The sequence below is a fragment of the Pteronotus mesoamericanus genome, unplaced genomic scaffold (genome assembly GCF_021234165.1).
Source record: "Pteronotus mesoamericanus isolate MK-2021 breed Mesoamerican mustached bat unplaced genomic scaffold, CSHL_Meso_final scaffold_232, whole genome shotgun sequence".
NCBI classification, from domain to species: domain Eukaryota; kingdom Metazoa; phylum Chordata; class Mammalia; order Chiroptera; family Mormoopidae; genus Pteronotus; species Pteronotus mesoamericanus.
Window position 1 is genome coordinate 10,682,799 of NW_026555311.1, and position 25,351 is coordinate 10,708,149.

Genomic DNA, 25,351 nt, shown 5'->3' on the forward strand with positions numbered 1-25,351 from the left:
GCCCATCCATTTCTTCATTTAAAAAAATGCAGAGAGATTTCTTGGTCTCATTGTCTCTCTCCAATTTATACTTCCAGAGTTTTTCCTTTTATCCCTAAAAGAGGCAATTCTGCCTTAAGTGGTGCTCAGATACTAGCTGTTTATGATACTTCCAACATTATTATAGTAATTTTAAAAACATTTTGGAACAGTTTGGGCTATAAGGAAGTAAATAAAAGTAAGCTAGGTATATACCACTTAGAAATTTGTGCATATGTACATTAAAAGACATATAAAAATGTTCATAGCAGCATTATTTGCAATGGCTCCCAAAAATGGAAACAACCAAATACTTATCAACAGTAGAGTGAAAAAATAAATTATGGTACATTCATAGAATGAAATAGAATGCAGCAATGAAAATGAATAAAGTACTGCTACCAACAGTGACATATGCAATATTGAGCAGAAATAACTGGACACAAAAGAATACATACTGTTTGAGTTATTTTAAATGAAGTTCAGAAATAGGAGAAACAAACTAATAGTGTTAGAAACCAGGAGAAGCAATGCAATTGGAAGGGCACTTGGGTACTTTTAGGGTCCTGGTAATATTCTATGTCTTTATTTCATAGGGTTGCAAAAGTGTGTTTAATTTGTGAATGTCCATTGAGCTGACCCTTTTAGTTTATGTATAATGTATATTATACTTTAACTATATAGTTTATTTTTTAAAAGGTGAGTTAAATATTCTTACTTCTATTTCACTGTTGAGCAAGCTAAACTTAAAGGACTAAGGTATGTGCGGTTGAACCAAAAGCAGAACACAGGTCCAAAGTTTTTGTACCACTACTCCTACTTTTAAAAAAGAGTTTTCTTAGCATTAACTTGCATGATTAAGCTTTTTCTGACATTCTTCACTCTTCTGTTTTTTTTTGCCTAAAAGGCCATGGCCATATACTAAATATTTTAGGCTTTGTGGCCATTGTAGTGTGAAAACAGATATAGGCAATTCATAAATATGGGCATGGTGGTATTCTAATAAAACTTTACTTACAAAAAATGAAACTTAAATTTCATTTAATTTTTACATATCACAAAATATTAGTCTTCTTTTGTTTTCTTTTCAATTATTCAAACATGTAAATGCCATTTTTGGTTCCCTAGCCGTACAAAAATGGGTGACAGGCTGGATTGGTTCTATGGGCCTCAGTCTGCCACCCCATTGTAGAAGATCTATTTGCAGTGTTGACAAGAATTGCAATTTATGTCCATAATTTTTTTATTCCTTTACAGATATGGGCAAGGAAGTAGCCAACCCTACCTGTGAAGCTCTTTAAATGGTAAAATTGCCAGCTTATTTAGCATGTCACTAATTTCATGGCTCATAGGTTAAGCAAGAAAGTTCTCTGAAGACCAATTTGTCCACAGTCTCTCTCTTTTATTTGCTTTCTTCACTTTGCAGTAAATGAGAATAAGCAAAATATTCTGGGATAAGAACAAAAAGTATTATCAAATGTCAACAGCTGTTGAGGCATCTATTTCCAAAAAAGAGTTTGATTAACACCCTAGAGCAATAAGCCATTGTAGGTCAGGATGTAGAAGAAAGAGGAAATTGAAGGCATAGATAACCAATGATGGGTATTATTATTGACAATGGAGTATACCTCATTTGCAAAAGAATAAAGATAACAAAAGAAGTAGTAATTCAAAGACTCCTAATAAATTATCTTCTTTTGAACTTTAGTATTCATTCTGGTAAAAATATAAAAGGAAGCCATGGCATGTGAAAAGAAGGAGCTGGGAAAGTTACTTGAGAATTTGTAAAAATAAAATTTGATGGTCTACACATCAGTGATTCTCAATTGGTTTTCTGGGGCATGTGTGTTAAAACATGGTCCCAGATTTTGCTCATTGAGTTTTGGCTACAACAGAGAATAGAAGCTAGTTAAGTGATGTCTGTCAGACTGAACCCAGAGCTATGAAGTAGTAAGATGTGGTGTGAAGTGGAGCACAACTTGCAGCAAGAAACATATGTGAATGGTGTCTATCACCAAACTGGCACCAAGGAAAAGCTCATGTTTAATGGAATGAGGGAGAATTTGGCCAGGTGAGTTTATAGGATGAAAATCAAGACAGTAAACACTTCAACACAAACAGAGAGATAGTGCTGAAGGTTATCCAAGGGTCATCTGTAACAATATGTGGATACAATTGCATTCCTTTAAGTATACAGCCAAATGAATATTCTAATATTCATGGTATGCCACAAACACAATCATAGTCTAAATATGTGTTTCTCAACATGGCCACTATTGGGACTTTGGGGAGAATAATTTTTTGTTTTAAGGACAGCCTTATGTGTTTTCAGGATGTTCGCCATCTGTGGTCCCACCCATTAAATGACAGCAGTATCCCCCAAGTATTATGACAACCTAAACATCTTCACATTCTTCCAAATGTGGTATGGTACCACCATGCCTGGACCAGAAACACTGGTTTAAACAATATAATTCTTCAATGTCACCAACCTTACTCACTTTTTGCCAAGCTGTTTTTTGGATAGATTGCTTGAACAAAACCAGAGTTTGCAACAATAGACATCTTGGCAATGACACAAAGATACGAAATGTTTCTTCCACCCTTCAGATGAACAAAGCAAAGAAGACATTAAATAAAAGATATGCTACCCCTAAATTACATTGTTTTTTATTTTTTCTTTATATACAAGGCTAGTGTAGTAGAAGGTGGTATATGGCTGGGGGGTTTTTTAATAGCTAATCTTTTTTTAAATTGTTCAATTACAGTTGTCCCCATTTTCCCCCCAATACTCTCCTCTGCCCTACCCACTCCCCACCCCCCACCCCCAATATATGGCTATTTCTAATAAGCACAGCTTTTCACCAATTTCAACAACACATTGATCCTATTTTTTCCATTTTTGGATGATACATATTCGTATTTGTCCTTTCTTTCCCATGTCAGCCCTTCAGATATTTGTCATTTCTACATAGCTTTTAGTTATTTAGTTCACATGAACAAATACCTCAGGTAAAATAGCTTCCATACATCTCCTTGTTCTTCTTGTCCTCTCTTCACACTGTTGTTTGTCAATGTCCTTCTTAAGGTAAGGTGCCCAGAATTAAACCAATTAATATGGCTGGTCACTGTCAGGTTATAGTGGATATTGAGTACTATGACCTCCTGTGATCTGGATGTTAACTTCATGTTAAGGCAAATGAATAAATGTATAACTATTTTAGATATTGAGTCATTATTACCTGATGTTGTATTTTTGGTGATTAAAACTTCATTGGAATTGCTGTTAGTTTTTTTCATCTTGTACTTATGCTATTGAAGTTTTGTTTCTATGTGTTAAACTTTATATTTTCTTTATATTTTTTCTTTTTAATTTTTAGCTTACTTAAACTTATGAAGAACAATTTGAATTCTGATTTTGTCACCCATTATCTTAGCAGTTGCTTTTACACTTGTGTTAAACATAATTTTGAGAAACATGGTTTTTATGTTTTTAAGAAATTACCAATAAAAATGTTCAACAGGGTAGAGCCGAGTACAAAATTCTATAGTAATTCACAAGAGAACACTCTCCTTGGTGATATTTATTAATCAACAACCTAGTTATTATTCTTACTGAGCAATAACCAGTCAATGGACACTTACGTTGTTTCCATGTCTTAATTATTGTAATAGTTCTGCAGTGAACATAGGGGTACATGTATATTTATGGATTAGCATTTTCACTTTTCTTTTGGTAAATGCCAAGATGAGAAGTTGCTGGATAATATCCTAATTTTATTTTTATTTTTTTGAGGAACCTCCATAATATTTTCTATGGTGGCTGCACCAACTTACGTTCTTGCCAAGAGTGCACAAGTGTTCCTTTTTCACTCCATCCTTGTGAACACTTGTTATTTTGTGTCTTTCTGATCATAGCCATTTTAACAGGTGTGAGGTGATGTCTCATTGTGGTTTTGACTTGCATTTCTCCGATAACTAGTGATTTTGAACATCTTTCATATTTCTGTTAGATATCTGTCTTCCTTGGAAAAATGTCTATTCAGGATGGATGAGTAGATAAAGAAGATATGATACGTATATATAAAGGAATACTATTCAGCCATAAAACGATGAAATATTGCTCTTTGTGACAACATAGATGAATGTTGACGGTATTATGCTAAGTGAAGTCAGTCAGAAGGAAAAGGACAAAACTCATATGTGGCAGATAAATTAACAGAAACAAACAAACTTACAAAACAACCAAAATCAACTCACAGATACAGAAAACAGAATGGTGGTTATGAGAAGAAAAAGGTTTGGGGGAAGAGAAAATTGGGTAAATGAGGTCAAATATATGCTAACGGAAGGACATTAGGCTTTGGGTGGTAAACACACCATAGAGTATACAGATATAAAGTTAAAATGTTGTACACTTGAAGTTTATATAATGTTATTAACCAGTGTTACCTTAATAAATTTAATAAAAATTTAAAAAGCAATAATCTTCTCTAGCTATTTTATCTAATTTACACCTCTGAATCTTCACATGTGGATGACTAAGAATTTCCCAAATCCCTTGTCAAAATCCATATTTACCCTCACTCTCTTGGTTTGGTAGTCTAGTAAGCAATTGATATGAATTATATTTATCTAACTTTAGGTTATCACTACCTTCTGTTCTAAATGCTCCCGAAGTATCTGTTTACAAATATGTTTTACAGATTTACACTCATTTGCATTATACATTGTTAGCAATCCTCAGAATCCATTTATTTAAATATTAGGATATATGTAAATCTACTTCTAGGATCAACTTTTGTTCCATGATTATGCTTGACATTTTAATTTAGAATTTTGATTTATCTAGTGACTTGAAATAATTAAAGTATATATCTGTCCATGCTACAGTTAAGTACTTTGAATTTATAGTTGAGTAAATTGGAAATCATATTATAAGATATTCGTATAACAAGATTATAATTTGTGTATGTGTATATATAATCCATATTATGAGAAATACTGTTCTCAGCTTCCTCCCACGTTTTGGTAGTTTCTGCTTTCTCATGTTTTTTTAACTCACACACCATCTGACCAATGCAGAGACCTCCCTTCACATGACCAAATCTTGGTCTGTTTGGGCCTGAAAATCAAGTCCCTGATGCTGTGCCCTACCACAAATGTCTGCAGACACCTGGCAGGTGGAAGCTAGCCTAGTGTACCCTGGAACATTTACTGAGTAGCCTCGGATCCATCACAGGCACTAAGTTTGATTCTGTATCAGTCTGGTGAACATCACCCACCCCTACCTGGAGACTCACTGAGAATTTATCTCACATGTTCTGTAAACCACCAGAGGCTCTTTCAACGACTGAGCCTAACAGGCAGCCAGCAGGTGGAGGCAGGCAGAGGCAGATCTTGGGGTGCCTTGAGCCTTTAACTGACCTGCCCAGATTCAGTGCTGATGGAGACCAGCCTTGGTGCACAGTTTGACCCTTCCCACATACACCCAGGTCCAGAAGAGGCAGTTGCAAACTGTAGGTCACTTTGTAGCTCCAAACAGGTTGCTCACCACCAGTCACAGGCAGCATCTAACATTGACCTGTACTGGTGTCTGCCCCAAGAGGCCCTGTAACAAACACACCCAGTGGTGAGCTTCAGACAACATCAGAGACGAATCCAATTAGTTCCACAAGTAGCACATCCAAAGGGAGAGCTTGGCAGACACCGGATCCTGCTGAGGCAAATTCAAGTTCATGTGCCGAGCACCTGCATGGCAGCTTGCACACTATGATCAAGGTTGCTCCTCACAGTCAGCCCACCAGAGGATCAGTCAACAGCAATCAAGACTCAATTACAACAAGAGGGCTCACACAATGCACACAAGGGGCACCACTGGAGTACCCAGTTCAGGTGATCAAGGAGACTGCACCCCTGGGTCTCACAGGGCACTCACTACATAAGGCCACCCTGCCAAGACTTAGAGACATAGCACATCTATCTAATACATTGAAATAAAAACAGAGAGGCAGCCAAAATGGGGAGACAAAGAAATATGTCCCAAATAAAAGGACAAAAGAAATCTCTAGGAAAAAAAATGAAATGAAATGGAGTCAAGCAATCTGTCAGATACAGAGTTCAAAGTAGTTACAAGGATGCACAAGGAACTTAAGGGAAGAATGGATGAATTCAGTGAGAACTTAAGTAAAGAGATAGTAAGCATGAAAAAGGACATAGACACCATAAAAAATAACCAGTCAGGAATGAAGACTATAATATCTGAAATGAAGAATACATTAGAAGGAATAAACAGTAGGTTAGATGAAGCAGATGATCAAATCAGTGATTTGGAAGACAAGATAGCAGAAAACACCCAGAGCAGAAAAAAAAAAATTTAAAAATGAGGCTAGTTTAAGGGACCTTTGGGACAACATGAAACATGACAATATCCACATCATAGGAGTACCAGAAAGAGAAGAGAGAGAAAAATGGATTAAAAATCTATTTTAAGAAATAAAGACTAAAAGCTTTCCTAACCTGGTGAAGGAAAAAGACACAAGTCCAGGAAGCATGGAAAGTCCCAAATAAGATAAATCCAAAGAGGCCCACACCAAGATAGATCATAATTAAAATGGCAAAGGTTAAAGACAAAGAGAGAATCTTAAAAGCAGCAATAGGAAAGTACTAATTTACCTACAAGGGAGCTCTCATTAGATGGTCAGCTGACTTTTCAACAGAATCATTTCAGGCCAGAAGGGATTAGCACAAAATATTCAAAGTGATGGAAAAAATAAGCAAAAACGGCCTACAACCAAGACTACTTTATCCAGCAAGGATATCATTTAAAATAAAGGAGAAATAAAAAGCTTCCCAGACAAGAAAAAGCTAAAGAAGTTCATTACCACCAAATCAATATTACAAGAAATAGAAGGAAGAAGGAGGAGGGGAAGGAGGACAGGGAAGGAAGGGGAGAGGGAGGGGAAGAGGAAAATAATTATAAAGAATAAAATGATGATAAATATGTACCTATCAATAATCAGCTAAATGCAAATGGTTTAAATGCTTCAATCAAAAGGCATAAGAAAACAAAACCCATATATATACTCTCTACAAGAAACCCACCTTAGAACAAAATACGCAATAAGACTGAAAGTAAAGGGATGGGAAAAGATATGTCATGGAAATGGAACTGAAAAAAACAGTTGGGGTAGCAATACTTTTATAAGACAGAACTAGGTGAAAGAAAGTGAAGGGATTAGCCAAAGAATATATATGCATAACCCATAGACACAGACAATATCAGGTGATGGCCAGAGGAAAGGCAGGGTGGGGGCTGGGGGGAGGTGGGCAAAGTAAGGGAAAATGGGCACATCTGTAATAGTGTCATCGATAAAAATAAAACAAATAATAAATTAATTAGCCACGTGGTTCAGTTGGTTGGAGCATCATCTCATACACTAAAAAGTTGCAGGTTCGATAGCCAGTCAAGGAGCATACCTGGGTTGCATGTCCAGTCCCCAGCCAAGGTGCACAAAAGAGGCAATCTATCAATGCTTCTCTCTCACATCAATGTTTCTCTCTCTCTCTGCCTTTCTCTCCCTCTAAAATCAATAAATATATACTTGGGTGAGGATTGTTAATTAATTAATTAACTAACTAATTAAAAAATTGTTTCACATTGTTTCATTTAAAAGCTTAAATTGAAAACTTAGTTATCTCGGCAGGGGTGTAGGGATTGAGAATGAGGCAATGTCTTTTGTGTTCTTTGTGTTTTTTTTGTTTTTTTTTATTTTTGTTTTTGTTTTGCCTCTTAGTAGGCCAGAAAGAAAAAAAAAGGCAAAACAGACTTTAAAACAATGGCAATATTAAGAGACAAAAAAGGACAAACATAATGATAAAGGGATCAATCCATCAAGAAGATATCACCCTTGTAAGAATTTGTGCACCCAACATAGGAACACCTGAATATATAAAACAAATCTTGATAGACAAAAAGGGAGAGATGGATAGTAATACAGTCACAGCAGGGGATTTTCACACCCCATTGACATAAAAGGATAGATCTTCCTGACAGAAAATCAAGGAAACCACAACCTTAAGTGACACACTAGATAGGATGAATTAATTGATATCTTCAGAGCATTTCACCCTAAAAGCAGACTATACATTTTTATCAAGTGCACGTGGAATATTTTCTAGGATAGAACACATTTTAGTACACAGAACAAGTCTTAATAAATTTGAGAAGATTGAAATCATACCAAACATCTTCTCTGACCACAGTGGTATGAAACTAGAAGTCAATTATAAGAAAAAAACTAAAAAATACACAAACTCACGCAGGCTAAATAACATGTTACTAAATAATGATTGGGTTAACAATGAGGTCAAGGAAGAAAACAAACAATACATTGAGACAAATGAAAATGAAAACAGCCACATAAAATCTCTGGGACACAGTGAAAGCAGTCGCAATAGAAATTCATAGGATTTTCTATCCTTCTATTTTATTTTTACAGGCCTGCTTCAAGGAATAAAAAAAATCTCAAAGAAACAATCTAACCTTACACTCAACAGAACTAGAGAAACAACCAACAAAACTCAAAGTGAGTAAAAGAAAGGAAGTAATAAAAATCAGAGCAAAAATAAACCAAATTGAGTCTAAAAAATTACAAAATATCAATAAAACCAAGAGCTGGCTCTTTGAAAAGATAAACATTGATAAACTTTTAACCTGACGAGAAAGAGAGAGAGAGAGAGAGAGAGAGAGAGAGAGAGAGAGAGAAACTCCCCCAACAAATAAAATCAGAAATGGAAGAGAAGTGACAACTTATACCACAGAAATGCAAAGGATTATAAAAATATTATGAACAGCTGTATGCCAATATATTGGACAATCTGGAAGAAACGGATAATTTCCTAGAAACAATTTTCCAAAACTGAATCAATGAAAATCTGAACAGACCTGTAACAACTACTGAAATTGAAGCAGTACTCAAAAAGCTTCTGCCCTGACTGGTGTGGCTCAGTTGGTTGGGCGTCATTCTGCAAAGCAAAATGTCACCAGTTCAATTCGTCGTCAGGGCACATGCCTGGGTTGCATGTTCGGTCCCTGGTAGGGGCCTGTACAAGAGGCAACCCAACAAAGTTTCTCTCTCACATCAATGTTTCTCTCCCCGTCTTTCTCCTCACTTCCTGCTCTCTAAAAATAAAGAAATAAAATCCTAAAAAAAACCTTCCAACAAAAAAGTCCTGGATGAGGTGGCTTCACAGATGAATTTTACCAAACATTCAAGGAAAAGCTAACACCTATCCTTTCCCAACTATTCCAAAAAATTCACGAAGAGGAAGTACTTCCAAGCTCATTTTACAAGGCCAGCATTACCCTAATTCCAAAACCAAATAAAGACACTACTAGAAAAGAAGAAAATGATATACCAATGCTCCTAATGACCATGTGGGAGGGGGCCCCAAAAAACTGGAATTTATTTTTTTTAAATCATGGATTTATTCTTACATGTTTAAACTTCAGTCACCTTCAAAGTACTCTCCATTTGATGTAATACACTTATCAAGGTGTTTTTTCCACTGCTCAAAACAGTTCTTTTAATTTTTAATTTTTTTAATTTTTTATTTTTTCAAATACATTTGTCTTTGCCTTCCCCCCACCACTTTCCCTTGCCCCCTCCCCTGCCCAACCCTTCCCCTTTGGTTTTGTCCATGAGTCCTTGCTATATGTTCCTTGACTTTCCCCTTTCCTTCCTTTCTCCCCACCCCCCTCCCTCCTTCCCTCTTGTCTCTGTTGATTTCTTTTCCTTTCACTGTTGCTGGTCTTATTTTTCTTGCATCTTTGCTTTGTTGTTTAGGTTCCACTTATAGGTGAGATCGTATGGTATTTGTCTTTCGCCCCCTGGCTTATTTTGCTTAGCATAATGCTCTCTAGTTCCATCCATGCTGTCGCGAAGTTTAGTAGTTCTTTTTTGAACTCATCGATTTTGATGCCTTTTAGTGCTTCTCCCATTTTTTGTTTCACCTATTCCACGCTGTCAAAACATTTCCTTTTGAGGAATTTTTTCATCCAGGGAAACAAAAAAAAGGTTGCTTGGGGCAAGATTGGGTGAATAGGGAGGGTGGGGCATGGGGGCCATGCCGTTTTTGGTCAAAAACTGCTCAACACACAGCACGGTGTGGGCAGGAGTGCTCATAAATCGCCCATCATGAAATGCGCAAATGCATTGGAAGAGTCTTCAAAAAACATTCACTGAAGCCAAAACCACAACCTCTCACAACAACAGCTAGTAGACTGATACAGGTGGGTCTCTAGAACACTTACCTAGCAGGGGTAGCCTGTACTACAAGGGGCCCATCGTCCAGAAGATAAATCCATTTGTTGGGGTCCCCCTTATAGATGCAAAAATTGTCAACCAAACATTAGCAAACTGAATCTGGTAGTACATTTTAAAAAATCATACACCATGATCAAGTGGAATTTATTCCTGGGATGCAAGGTTGATACAATATTCACAGACAGACACAGTTATCTTCATAAAAAAAAAAGAAAAAGAAACTTCTTACAATTAAGTATGGAAAAGTGTCAAATAGAATATGGGTTTGTGAGAGGTTGCGACAAGCTGCCTACAGTACAAAGAGCATCTAAGAAGGCAAGGGTTCAAAAAATATTTTGGAGAAAAAAACCCATAAGACTTGATTAGTTAGTTGTGGACTCTGAGCAAGAGCAGGAGTTCAAAGTAACTTCTGATTTTTTTCTCTTGGGTAACTGGGTTGTTGTACCAACTGAAAATTACAACAAAGGAGACAGAGCTGATTTAATGGAAAGTATGAGGTTAGTTTGGAAAACTGAGATGTTTGTGTGATCTCCAGTAAAAAGTGAGACATACATGTCTAAAACTTAGGGAAACTTGGATTCAAGATACAGATTTTGGACTTATCAGCCTACAAATGGCAACTAAAACATTAATAGGGAACAGGGCATGAAGAGCAGAGAACTTGGAATGAAGCCATCAAGAACCATAACATCTGGGTGTAAGGCAAAGATAAGAGCTTAACAAGGAGACCGAAGAGTGGTGATGACCAACAGCAAGAAAGGAACCAAGGAAGGACTGTATATTAGACTCCAGGGGAGCAGAGCTACATTGCCCGATACAGTATCCGCTAGCCCCATGTGGCTACTGAGAATTTAAAATGTAGCTAGTGCACTTAAAAAACTAAACTTTTTTTTATCCTCACCAAAAGACATGTGTATTGATTTTGAGGGGCAGGGGTGGAGAGAGAAACATTAATCAGTTGCCTCTTGACCCCAACCGGGGATCAAACTGGCAACCCAGGCATGTACCCTGACTGGGGACTGAAACAGCAACCCTTTGGTACACCGAACAATGCTCCAACCAACTGAGCCACTGGCCAAGGTCAGGAAAAACTAAATATTTAATCTCAATTAAAATATATAACTTAGTTATTGGAAAACTTTTAACTATGTTTGGACAACTTGGGCACATGAATCTACTTTTTCAATGGTAAATTTTATAAAATCTAAACAAGATTTAATATTCTTGATCAAAGTTCAGCATCATAACTGAGACATGCTGTGAGTATAAATACAGTCTGAATTTTGAAAATTTTTGTGTAAAGAAAATAATGTAAAATATTTTATTAATGTTTTTGTGCATTGATTGCATGTTGAAATGATATTTTGGATATACTTGGTTAACTAAAATGTTATTAAAAGTTAATTTCATTTATTTCTTTTTTACTTGTTAAAAGTGGGTTAGAGGTATGATGGCTTTCATTTTATTTCTATTGGACACAGAGTATTTCAGGAAGAAAGTAATCATGGCTATTGGGAGACAATTCTCCATGGGTCTCATGTTTCTGTAGGTCTTGTAAGTGAAGCATTACATACCTTTTGTTCCAAAATTATCTTTTCAAGGATATGTATATAAGAAACAACCTTGGAAAATGAATATAATGTCTTAATGCAGAGCAAAGGGAAGATGTACTTACTGCCCATTAAAAAAGATTTAGGTTCCTAAGCTCAGGGTTCCCTCTCATATTCTAACCCACTGTGTGTTCAGGTCTCGCATGGCCCTCTTGGCATTGCCTTGTGAGAACTGGGGTTCAGAAAACTGGCACAAAAATGCTGATACTCTGGCTACTGCTATTGCGGTAATGAATAATAAACTTCTCCTTTTTAAAAACAATATACTTTTTTTCATCTCCTACCCAGAGGTCTTCGGTCTTCTACTATCAGGATCCATGAAACTATAAAACTTACAAGAAGAGAAACTCTCAGACTTTCTACCATTCTTGACACTGATTATGTTGGTTATATATCTCTGTATTAAAAGCTGCCCAAAATTTAGTAGCTTAAAACAATAACAACTAAAGTTTGATGAGTACATCAATGGAATGAAATAGAGAATACAGAAATAGAACCATAAAAATAAGATCAAATGACTTTTTTAGGAAAGTACAAAGGCAATTCACGGTGTAGAAATCATTCAATGAGTGGTGCTGGAACAAGTGACTATGTATATGCCAAAAAATAAATGTAGACCCATATCTAACACTTTATATAAAAAATAACTCAAAATAGACCATAGGCATGATTTAAAATGAAACCTCTGAAACTTTTAGAAGTAAACACAGAAAAGCTTTGTGACCTTGAGTTAGGCCAACAGTTCTCAGATATGGCATCAAAGCACAATCCATAAAGGAAAAAAATAATGAATTGAGCTTCATAAAAATTAAAAGTAAAAACCACTTGTTATATGAAAGACACTGGTAAGACAAATCATAACCTGGGAACATATACATGTAAATAACATATCTGATAAAGGACTTGTATCCAGAATATGAGTATAAAGAACTCTGAACACTCAAAGGTAAAAAAAAAAAAAAAAATAAGCAATTATTTTAATAAAGTGAGGAAAATATTGGACTGATAAACAAGCCATATCAAAAAAAATGGGCAAAGGAATAAAAGACTATTAAATGCAAATGAACAATTCAAATCTAAAATTTAAATACTGCTAAGAAACAATGAAAGGATACACAATCTTTTTTGCAGTCATAGAATGGCAAATTACAATAGTAATATCAAGTGATGGTGAAGAAATGAAGAAGTGAACACTCACTCTTAGATGTACAACAGTATAATTGATGTATATTACTTAGGAAGTAATTTGATAATACTTGTTATAACAAAATATTTTAACATTGGCAATCTAGTCTATGAAAATAAAAGCATGAGAGTGTCAAGATGTATTGGGTTGGCCACAAAGTCCCTTGTTTCTTATGTAAAATAAAAGACACATTTTTCATTTTTACCAATAATTTATTGATTTGGATATTTTGAGTATGCCAGCTATCTCCTGCTACTGGCTTCTAGTGGGTAGAGGCCAGGGGTGCTACTAAACACCTTCCAATGCATAAGACAGCCCCACAGAAAAGAATTATTTGCCCAAAATGTCAATAGTACCAAGAAACTTAACAAAACATTTTTGACAAGTTCAGTCAGTCACAGCAGCACCTTCTCCAAACACAGCACAAATCTTTCTTTGCATTTCAGTTGTGTTTTTACCTTTCTTGAAATAACAAAGTATAATACGCCAAAAATGTTGTGTATCTTCTTCCACCTTCAATATTAAAGTGGCTGCACAAAAATTCACCAATTTTGATGTTTTTTTAAAATGCACAGCTGTTACAATACAATCCAACAAAATTGTTTTGAATGAAGTTAAAGACAACTAAGCACCACTAGAGCCATTGTATGGAAAAAACTAAATAAACTTTTTGGCCAACTCAATATACAGATGGATTTTTATATCATAAACTATATTGAAAAATTGGCAACAATCTAAATATCCATAAAGGAATGACTGCATAAACTACAATATAACCACACAGTTGAATTAGGCAGCCCATACATAAAAAGTGGCAGTTTTACATACTGACTTTTTAGTGTACAAAGCAAATTGCACATCAACAAGTACAGAATAGCTTTGGCTGATACGGCGCAGTAGACTGAGCTCCAGTCTGTGAACCAAAGGGTCGTCAATCCAATCCCGTCTTGGGGACATGCCTGGATTATGGGCCAGGTTCCCAGGAGGGGGTGTGTGAGAAGCCATGACACATTGATGTTTCTGTCCCTCTCTTTTCTTTCCCCTCTCTAAAAATAAATAAATGAATACCATCTTTTTTAAAAGTACAGAATAATTCCATTCTTGAATACATAAATGTGGCTACTCTGTATATAGGTTTCTTGCACGTATCCAAGAAAAGTTCAGAAAGAAAATAAACATAAGTCACTTTAGGGAAGATGAAATTTGATGAGTAAGTGATATGGAACATTCACTTGACAACTTTAATTTCTTTTTAAGAGCAGTATAATTATAGATTATTCTTCTCTGTGTTGTTTTGTAGCATTTTCTCTGAAATACAGAACAATTGCTGGAGCAAGGTCCTGGAGAGAAAGGAATCAAGGGCTTCATTGGAAGGCTCTGCCTCAGACCAGAGAGAAACCTCATTCTCAGGAACTGCATGAAAGGAGGCAAGAGTTGGTGGAGATGTTGATCAGTTGGAGTGCCGCCTGTTGGGAGAACTGGGACAGGGGACATCGTATCCGATGGCCGAGGCTTCTCAGTAAGGATGAGCATGGACCCAACCTTGAGGAGAGTGGTCAGTTTGCAATAGTCTTTAAGGGAACGGGGAAGGCTGATCACCAAGGACAAGGGAGGAAAAGTGCACCAGTGAGGTTTCTACTGTAGGGACCTCGAAGTAGCAGCCTATGTGCAAGATGGCCTGGGAGGATAGTCTTGCTTTCTGGCCAGGAAAAGGCAAAGGGATTAGGATGGACCGCCATCAGTCCTTGCAGCACTGTGACTGCCTTAGATTGTCTTTGTAACCTAGATGGCTTTCCCCACCCACTCACATATCCATATTCTATTTAATATTCATCCATACTCAATTTTAACAAGTCTGTTGTTTTTTACAAAGATGTCCTAGACTAATTGAAACTGAAAGGAACCTAAGAAATACTCTCATCCAATCTCCTCATTTTGTAAATGAGAAAATACTGAATTACAGTGATAAATTATTTTCTAGTGCAGTACATCTTATAAATGGTGGAGTTGGACTGACCTAGGTCCGTGCACTTTCCATGAAGCTACACAATTCCTTTGTAATAATGATTAAAAAGAAAGAGATACTATGTCTGTGAGCATTACAGACATAGTTACAAAATTAAAGACAAGATTTGTGCTTTGAAAATTAAACACATTATTAAACAAAAATTACCCCTGTTGTGGGTGATGACATAACATAAACATACATGGCAATTAATTTTATATAAAATGCATATGTAAGAAGTGAGCACAGGTGAGTAATTTGAATTGATGTATATTCATAATGCAAGGAGCTTCTCAGAATCCTAAAATTGGTACCACATTCAAGAACTGCAAAACACTATCAAGGCTTTGCCATGCTTTTGGAAGGATTACAGTGCCCTCTGTAGGCTTAACAGAAATCAACAAAGTTTGGATGGAAAAACAGCAAACATTAAACATCTAAATATGTGCAATTAACAGAGAAGCCTCAGATATTCACCTTATCTTCTTGGACTGAATAAAAGTAGTTATGTAAAAATCACATTTTAAGAAAAGTGTACCACAGTGTGTATAGCAGGTGCCTATTCATGTAAAAAGATATGGAATATATAAAAAGAGATATACAAATATGTGCATCTCTGCAGATTAACTTGAAGATAACATTATAGGAAATTGCAGTTGCCTTTGGAGAGACAGGCTTTTACCTTGGGATCAGATGTGAAAAGAAGGTTTATTTTTCACTGTGATTCTACTTATACTGCTGAAATTTTTTCATTACATGCATCTATTAATCTTTAAGATAAAAGTTAATAATAAAAATGTAATCACCTTTTAGAGAAGTGGCATGCATGCAAATTTTAAAAGTCTCTCTCCAAAACTTTCATAACTTCAGACAAATTCATTAATCTGTTAAAAACAAAAGGCCCAAAATGGAGTTGCTCATACTAAGCCCCTTATCACCAGATTAAGACTTAATTACATTCTTGGCTCTCCCAGAAATGGAATTTTGAACAGGTCAATCAGGAATCACCCAACTGAGCACTAGTTAAGTAACCTGCCTGATAGGACTCTGCCATCCTTAAAAGAAAGTAACTTTTTAATAACCACCCACTTTTTAGCCTAGTTATTTTCTTATTCCACTGCCATCTGCCTATAAGTCATTTCATATAGGTCCTCGGAGCTCTTTTCTATCTGCTAGATGACATACTGACTGATTTGAATCAATTTTTGCTGAGATAAATTTCAATTTTTAAAATGTGCTTCAGTTTATCTTAAACAAATCTGTCTTTCCCAACCATTCCATTTAAGTTAAAGCGTAGCTTTCTTATTCTTACTATCTTATTAGGTACAGCCCAGTACCTAACAGCTGAGCTAATAATCAAATGAACAGATTCTCAAGGTGGTAATTAAACCAAGGCTCCCTTCCTACAGCAGGTTTCTCTGAACCTGTTGGGCAGGAATGGGGGGAGGGGTCAAAGGTTCTTTCAGAGTGTTTTGTTTCTTCATAAGCATTAAAATTAGCATCCCAAAAGGCAGCTTCAGGGTGACAAAATTTTGATCCCTTCACAACTCATAGGCAATGGAAGTAGGGGCTTAGACTAAAAAGGGAAAACCTAATCCTGAGCTTCTAAGGAGCATAACAAGATTCTTATGTTTCCAGCTGGGCAGTGACTTTGAGGTTTATTTGTTGGGTCCCCTCTTCATCCCCCGACATTTAATAGTGTCATTCTTTAAAGACTGTAATTTCCTTTTGTTGGCGAAGAATATTCTCTGCCTTGTTTTTTTCTACAGACTCCAAATTTTTAGGGTGGAGAGGAGGACGATGTTTGCAAATGGCTGCCTTCACTGCAGTCACTTACAGCAGATAATAGGCATTGCTGCTACTACCAGGACAGGCGCTTCCGGGATCTCTGGCTGCCACCCCCGACCCCATCCTCCTCCAGACCGTTTTCACCACCTCCCCGGACATCACACCGGTGGACGCGCCGCCGGCCTCGCGCCCCCCGCGCCGCGACGCAAGTGGAACGGCCCATGACGTCACGAGGCCGCACGCAATCAGCAGCGGCGTTTGGGAAAATTTAAACTTCAAGGCGGGGTGGACCGTGGGTTCCGAAGCGCCCGGCAGCCGAGGGTCTTGGCCAGTTTCCTGGGATCTAACCTGACAGAATGGCGGAAGAAGGAGCGGTCGCCGTCTGCGTGCGGGTCCGGCCGCTCAACAGCAGGTAGGTGTACCAGGCTGCGACCGAGTCCCCACGCGGCCGCCGTCGGCGGAGCCGCCGCGCTGAATCCTGCGGCGTTTTCCAGAGCTGCTGCTTCCGGGCGTCGCTGCTCCGTACCTCGGCCGCTCACCCTCTCTACGCCTGGATTCCCTTTTCCGTCAAGTGACAGGGAAGGACCGGCGGATCTAAGATACATTCCAGCTGCGGATTCTCTTAAGTCGAGTATAACTCAGTCTCGCCAACGTTAAGGATTTAATCCTGAGGGGCTTTTTCCCGATCTGCGCCAACCCCACCCCACCCCACCCCACCCCACCCCCGAGGAGGTCGTGTCGGAAAGATCCTCACTGGTACTCATCAATCATTTTACACTTACCTGCCTCTCCCTCTTTGCTGTATACTTCTTAAGGAAGGACTCGTCTGTCTTTTTTGCATTGTATCCAGTACGCATTCAAGACTTCATTCAGACAATGAATACAACATGCAAAAGTTGAATGACTGATATTTATCAATATGGGTTCGTTATACCGTGTACTGTACTAAACAGACACTGCCATCGTTGCCCTGTGGCTGTTACCATTGGGGCGTTGTGGGGCGGGGGGAGACAGAAAATAAAGTAAAAAATACAGAATGTTAAACATTGACATGGGAGTAATTACTGCTGTAGAGAAAAAGCAGGGAGGGGGAAGTAATAAAGTGTGTTTCTTCTGTAGTCTATGGCCTTCTCCCACAAAGAAACTGTTGACAAGCACTATGATAGGCAGGAAGAGAGTGTTTGTTAAGAGGACCCATAGTCCTTCAGTGGGGTGACAGTTTGGTGGAGAAGCGGGGCTGCTGTCAGGACACTCCTGACGCTTTTCACCAACAAAAAAATAAAGTTACTTAATGGAAATGTTAGTAAGGGTGTACCAGGCACAGAGGGGTTGAATCTATTTTCTTGGAACCTTAAGGTAGTTGGTTTGTAGGGAGTTAGAACATATATAAGAATTTAGAAGATAAGGATGGAGAGAGAAATAAACATGATCCAGGTCTCATGTGCCATATTAAGGACTTCAGGTGACTTTTTAAAGTTTTAAGGGCAAGGAACATAGGCAGAGTTGCATTTTGAATGTATCTATTCGGCTGACAGTATTGGGTAAGAGAGTGCAAGTTGAAGAGCTTACAAGGAAACCCCCATGAGAGGGCTGGAGGTTACTGAAGCCCTGGCCAGCCTGGCTCAGTTGCTTGGAGCAGTGACCCATAGACCAAAGGGTTCATTGCAGGTTCGACCCTGGTCATGACCAATCCCTGTCCCAGCTTGAAGGCAACTGATCAATGTTTCTCTCTCTTCCCCCCCTCCCTCTCTCTAAAATGTCCTCGGGTAATGACAACAAAATGACAACAAAATAAATAAAAATAAAAGTGTTAACCCCTCGAAGGTGGATTTTATAAAGTTCCCTGATATAGGTATAAGTCATTACTATCTTTTAAAATATTCTTCAGAAGATGAATATTTTAAAATTATCTTTTATATAACATGGCTTCTGTGACCCATTATAGTAAAATGCAGTGTTTTATTGTTTTAGAGAAGAGGCTCTTGGAGAAGCTACCCAAGTTTATTGGAAAACTGGCAATAATACTGTTTATCAAGTGGATGGAAGTAAATCCTTCAATTTTGGTAAGCCTATAATAGCATCAGAAGTTAACCTGTTGTTCTGTTTGTTCCTGTTAAGAGTACAAAAGCTTATTAATAATACTGGATATGTCATAAAAAATAAGACTAAGGCTTCTGTTAACTGCTTCAGTGGAAACCTTTAAAAATTGTTCACCCAAGTATGATAAGATAATAAAGAGGGCCTTAATGACTAAAACTATCATTTTTCCTAAGTCCAAAATATGTTACTTAATGTTAACTCATCTTTCATATCTTTCAATTTAGTATTTTTTTCCACAGTTATTTCCAAGAAATCTCTTTAAATGAGAAATAGTGAAGATATTCCTTCTTTGCTAGAATACAGCAAAGACCCACCCCTGTTTTTGTGGGACTTATCATAGTGTCAGAAGAAGGGCTCTAAACAAGTCATTACACTTATGATGACAAAAGCTTCGGGGAAGTTTATAGCAGCGAAGCTAACTAGCCTAGGTGTCTGCAGGATGAGGGAGAGCTAGCTAGGACAAGGGGACTTAGAGGCCCTAAAGGCTGACTAGGCTGATTGTTGTGTTGATTTGATGTATATAGTGCTGCCAGTGTGCCAGACACCATTCTAAGCATTTCATAGCATTAATTCATTTAATCCTCTGACACGCCTATCTGATAGATAGCTTCCCATTTTAAAATGAAACTAGAACAGAGAGGCCCAGAGTCACACAGCCAGCAAGTGGAAATCAAGCTCCAGATCTACATTCCAGCCGCACTGTCACTTAGGCACCAAAGAGCAACAATGGAGTCCTCTCAGCAACCTTAGGAGTAAAAGTGATTAGGTTGTCAAATTAGCATTAAAGTAGAAAGCCAACGTAAAAGGTTCTCGAGCAAAGATGTATAGTAGAGAAAATGATTCCTGGTTAAGTACTATTTGAGGGTATTACCATAATTTTTTATAAGGTAAAACAGTATGTGCCAGAGATTATAAAACCAAGGGTAAAGGATACACAAGCATTTCGACTCAGGTACTACAGGTTCTCAGTAGCCATGTGTGCCTGGAGAGAATTTGACTTGCTCGCCTTTTCTGAATTTGAATCATTCTGACATCTCTCCTTCTCACAAACCCTGATGCCTAAGCAGCCTTCAGTGGCACTTGGGTTTTCCATATAGTTCTGTCAACAGGACAGGGGTGTGGGTATGGTGCAAGCAGTGTAATTACTGAATTTCTCATCTCAAGTCGATAACACTTCCCTCCTGAATTACAAGTCCATTTCTTGTGAGGCCACCACTGCAAGGATGGCCCATTTTTAATGTGCTGGCAAAAGCAGGGACCACCTCCTAGACTGGTGAATTCATCACGGTAAATGCTCTCTGAACCCAGCCTGTAGCAACCAGAAAATTGGTCATTCCCTCTAAATTCAGCTTTTCTTTTAGTACTTTTCTTCCAAATGTTTTCATTTGTTGGTTTAATTTGAGCTAGACCTTCTTGTTAGATATGTTATAAACATTGAAATTTCTCAAAGAATATCAATAGTTCTCATTTCCTAAGTATTAACCTAATGTTTATAATAATTCTGTGGGGAAAATAATACAATGTATTGATTTTACAAATTAGAAAGTGAGGTAAAAAGCCATCAACCCCCTTTTCCAAAGTCACACAGCTTGTAAGTCTCAGAACCAGGATTTGCAGACAGTCTGATTCCAGACTCCATGTTCAACCCGTGTGCCCTACCGCCTCTTGAAAGCATATAATATAGATGACATGTACTTTTTCTGGGTAAGGACTGATGCATTTTACCTTATAGAGAAGTATATTTTTTTAGAGGACTAAAAAGTTGAAGAAAATACTGTGTCTTAAGTATTTTATACCATATCCTGACAATTTTATTTCTTTGGATAACTGCTAATTCAGAATGAAAACACAGTTTGTTTGGTTTAACTTATGTGTTTTGTTTTTTTAGATCGTGTCTTTCATAGTAATGAAACCACTAAAAATGTTTATGAAGAAATAGCAGTGCCAATCATCGATTCTGCTATACAAGGCTACAATGGTTTGTATTCACTGCAGGAACATTTGTGTCTCGGATATCTGTTCAACAGAGATGATAGTTTCACACACTATAGTCTCATTTTTAATTTTTGTATGCGTATGTGTTTTGTTTTTGCAGGTACTATATTTGCCTATGGTCAGACTGCTTCAGGAAAAACATATACTATGATGGGTTCAGAAGATTATTTGGGGGTAATACCCAGGGCAATTCATGACATTTTCCAAAAAATTGAGAAGGTAAATTACTTAGCTAAATTCCTAGTTTGTACAGGTAAAAGTAGTAATAATAGGACAGCAACTTCAGTGTTCTCTTGTAATGATGAAAAGAAGTAGATTTACAGGTGTCTCTTAATTATTCATGGGGAGAGAAGAGAGACATGACACAGATTCACCTTTTTCCTCACAAGCTTACTTCAGAGCTTAAAGTTCTTCATTTTTTGACTTAAATTCTGAAACAATAATATGCCCACCACAAAATGGCCATTAAGGAGAAGGAAAGTCTTATCAGAATCGTTAACTCCGTTGCCTTAGCTTAACTACCGATGATTATGAAGGAGCAGGAAAAAATAGATATAGATAGAAAGCAAGGGAAGCAGAGGGCCAGATGAGGCAACCTAAGTAGCTGAGTTGATTCATTTAAATTAGTTTTTCATTATTATTTTAATGACTCTTGATGTTCTTATTTGAACATCTGTGGGTCGGGTTTTATTTTGAGCTTATAGAGTTGGACTGGGCACTCTTCTAATTCTGTGATGTTATACTTTTCTGAAACAGGGCTTTTGTGTTTATCATTGTTAATACAGAACCTTAAGGGTATGGGGGGGTTGTTTGTTTTACAAAGATGATTTCTCAAAGAATATTTCAATATTAGCACATAAGCATTTAGTGTTAGGTTTGCATAATTGGGTGATCTCTGATGTTTTTATATTTTTTCTCCTAGTTTCCTGATAGGGAGTTTCTCTTACGTGTGTCTTACATGGAAATATACAACGAAACCATTACAGACTTACTGTGTGACACTCGAAAAATGAAGCCTTTAATAATTCGGGAAGACTTCAATGTGAGTAACTGTTCACAAAGTGGCTCAAAAGAGACTTACTTTGGGATAATTGTTCTTGAACATTTACCTTTAATTTCTATATATTTTTATGTATCTCCTGTATCTACAGTTTATTTTTTTATTTTCTTAAGCATTTGTAGAGATCATCTTTTAAGCAATACAGAGATGGGCAAAAGTAGGTTTACTATTGTAATGTAAATAATACAATAAATAATGCAAAAATAAACACTTGTTTTGCATACTCACAACTGTAAACCTACCTTGGCCCACCCCTGTATGTGTAGTTTTTAAATATTGAGAGCTGTAGTATATTGGTGTAGCCCTGACTGGTGTGGCCTAGTGGGTCAGGTGTCATCATGCAAATTGAAAGGTCACCAGTTCGATTCCCGGTCAGGGCGCATGCCCGGGTTGTGGGTCTCGTCCCCTTTTGCGGGCGTGCAACAGGCAACAGATCCATGTTTCTCTCTCACATTGATGTTTCTCTTCCTCTCTTTCTCCTTCCCTTCTCTTGTCTCTAAAAATAAATAAATAAATCTCTTAAAAAATATATTGGTGTTAAAAGTGCCTAAAAAGAGCAAGGTAGAAGATTCAGGTTAGAATTTGATGTGCTTTGAAATAGAAAATAAATTGAAAATATAGGTTTACTTGTTGTTTTTATACTATAGTTTTCATTTTGCATTTTTAACTTCTATAAATGAATTCTATTATACTTGCATCTTCTTTTTGATATGCAGACTTTTAAGTGACTTCTATTTCTTTACACTTCCCATAATTAAACTTGTTTCAGAGGAATGTATATGTGTCTGACCTCACAGAAGAAGTTGTTTATACATCAGAAATGGCTTTGAAGTGGATCAGAAAGGGAGAAAGTAAGACTTTATGCTTTATTTCTTCAAAGCATTGTAAAAACTATTCAGTTGACTGTTTTTAGGCCTCAGATCTCAGTTTTCCTTTTAAGCTAAAACGTTTTTCGTAATGTTTTTCTTTGTAATATACACAGCTGCAATATGACTCTTTTTTTTTTTTTTACAGAGAACAGACATTATGGAATTACAAAAATGAATCAAAGAAGCAGTCGTTCTCATACCATTTTTAGGATGGTAGGTAGTTCTTCTCTATGTGCTCTTTCCAATTAAGAATGCACTAATTTTTCTACAAGTTGCCTTTTCCATCTAGATTTTGGAAAGTAGAGAGAAAGGTGAACCTTCTAATTGTGAAGGATCTGTCAAGGTGTCCCATTTGGTAAGTATTGATGAACCATAATAAATGTACCCTTTAGGCCAAAGCAAAATTTAATTCAGCTGCTGGATGTTTGGTTTCATAGGAACTATTAACTGAACTAAATAGTTAAAACCATCTATAAATTGGTAGTTTAACTAGTGCCATATATAGCATGAAACTACAACTTCCATCTCCTAAAATTTAGATGTTAGGATTGTAGGACTTGAGGCTTTTTCTGACCAGTAATGAAACCAGAGGGTTTGGGAGTTTGGTTCCCCCTCCCCATATACATTTAAGAGTTAAAGTAATCTTGAAATTGGGGTGGAGGGAGGGTCTTTGTTTCTTGGCTTTTTAGCCTCAGCTGACAGAATTAAAGCTTGTGAGATAAGCAAAAACCTAAGTGGGATGGTTTAAAAATAAATCACATTATTCAGGTTCATTCTTATGTACAAAAAGAAAATATATTTTATATTATAAACACAGTGTTTAGACTGTAAATCCCTTGAAGGGAAGAATGAGATATTGTTCATCTTGTAGCTCCAACACATTTTACATAGTTTATGTTCAGTACCTGTTTGTTGAATAAGTAACTGCAAGCATTATGAAAACATACCTTCTTTTCACACAAATAAACCTCACATTGCTACACTATATCATTTCTGTCTCATTTCATGTTTCCTCCCTATTCCTTGTCATTTTTGCTTTGTCATCTTCAGAGCCTAAACTCTTTAGCTTGATGTGGGATATGATTTCAAGATTACTCTATTTGATTTGAAAACTTTAGGGGAAAATGTAATAAATCTATAACATATTTGTTCATTTTTAGATTTTGAAAAATCAGAGTCTTAAATCTAATTCCAGTTTACCTCCTTTACTTTACTGTACAAGAATAAAATTTAGTAGACTAGTCTTGCTTTAATTTAACAACAAAAAAGCGCAAAACCTAACTTTGTGTTTTGTTTTCCAAACCTGTCTTGCGGTACTTCAATACAATTCCAATTTTTCTCTTAATAATTTAGCTTTAATACTCTTAACGTATTCAATGATCCATTTGGTGACTTTTCTCATATTGTTTGAAGCTCTGTCATCTAGGAACCATAGATGTCATCTGACCCAACAACCTTCCAGCCTTCTTTCTTACTCTTAAGCATCTTTTTCAGAAAAAGTCTTCCCCAAAGAGACATTTTCTGGCTCTTTGTAAGTGTCCTTTGACTGTCTCCTGGCCTTTCTGTGATAGTGTCCAGATTCTCTTAGCTGTGCTTCTTCTCTCTTCCCTTCTATGACCTGTTTTCTAACAAAAACACAGGCTGTTCTGTGGCCTTTCTTACTTCCCATGCTTTCCCTTAGGCATTGTTATCATTTTTGTGTTATGTTTATTTTATATAGAATCTCTGAGTTCTAATACATGTCTTCTTAAAGATTATTATCTTTGTATGTCCCACTGTTCTCTCAAACTTTCGTGTGTCTAAAACCAAATTAATTTCTTCCTACCATAACAAATAATACTTTTTTCCAGTAGTACCTGCATCATCCTGATCACCTAAGCTGGAAACCCAAGTCATTTTGACATTTTCTGCCTTCCCTTTTGTCCAGTTATCACCATTTCTTCTTGATTCCATCTTTCAATATTCTCATGGGTGTCGTACTCACTTAGGTTCTCATCTCTCTTGAACTGCTCCACCGTTCTCCTGGACCTGGCCTCCAGAACTCCAGTCTTCCCCTCCTCGGTCTGTTGTGCAGATTTTGAATGTTACTAAGCACAGCTTTTGTTGTGTCACTTCCTTAGACAAGATCTGGCCACTCTTAACCCATGTAACTTTACTACCTTCTATTCCGCATGAGCTCCTCTCCTATAGATTGTCTGGGTTTCTTAGTGTCTTTGAATGGTATTGCTTGTTCCCATCTTTATACCTTAATTAATGCTGCCTTCGTCACCACTTTGCCCTATAACTATGTATCTAGGTTACCTGTGGTAGATACTCAAAAAGAAAGATTATACTTCTCTCATGTTAAGGGACAGAGAAGAATCTGAGACAGAACTATTAGGTAAGGATACAG

The 25,351-nt window shown here is 37.0% G+C and overlaps 1 protein-coding gene across 1 annotated transcript in view; it reads left to right on the forward strand.

The window, feature by feature from the left end:
* The first annotated feature begins 17,291 nt into the window (after positions 1-17,291).
* The window catches only part of CENPE (centromere protein E), a 73,956-nt gene continuing 65,896 nt past the window's right edge, over positions 17,292-25,351 (forward strand). The window contains exons 1-8 of the mRNA XM_054591830.1: positions 17,292-17,347; positions 18,907-18,998; positions 20,924-21,013; positions 21,131-21,249; positions 21,953-22,072; positions 22,860-22,941; positions 23,105-23,172; positions 23,249-23,314. Coding sequence (XP_054447805.1) covers positions 17,292-17,347; positions 18,907-18,998; positions 20,924-21,013; positions 21,131-21,249; positions 21,953-22,072; positions 22,860-22,941; positions 23,105-23,172; positions 23,249-23,314 — 693 coding nt within the window. The remainder of the gene's footprint in view (positions 17,348-18,906; positions 18,999-20,923; positions 21,014-21,130; positions 21,250-21,952; positions 22,073-22,859; positions 22,942-23,104; positions 23,173-23,248; positions 23,315-25,351) is intronic.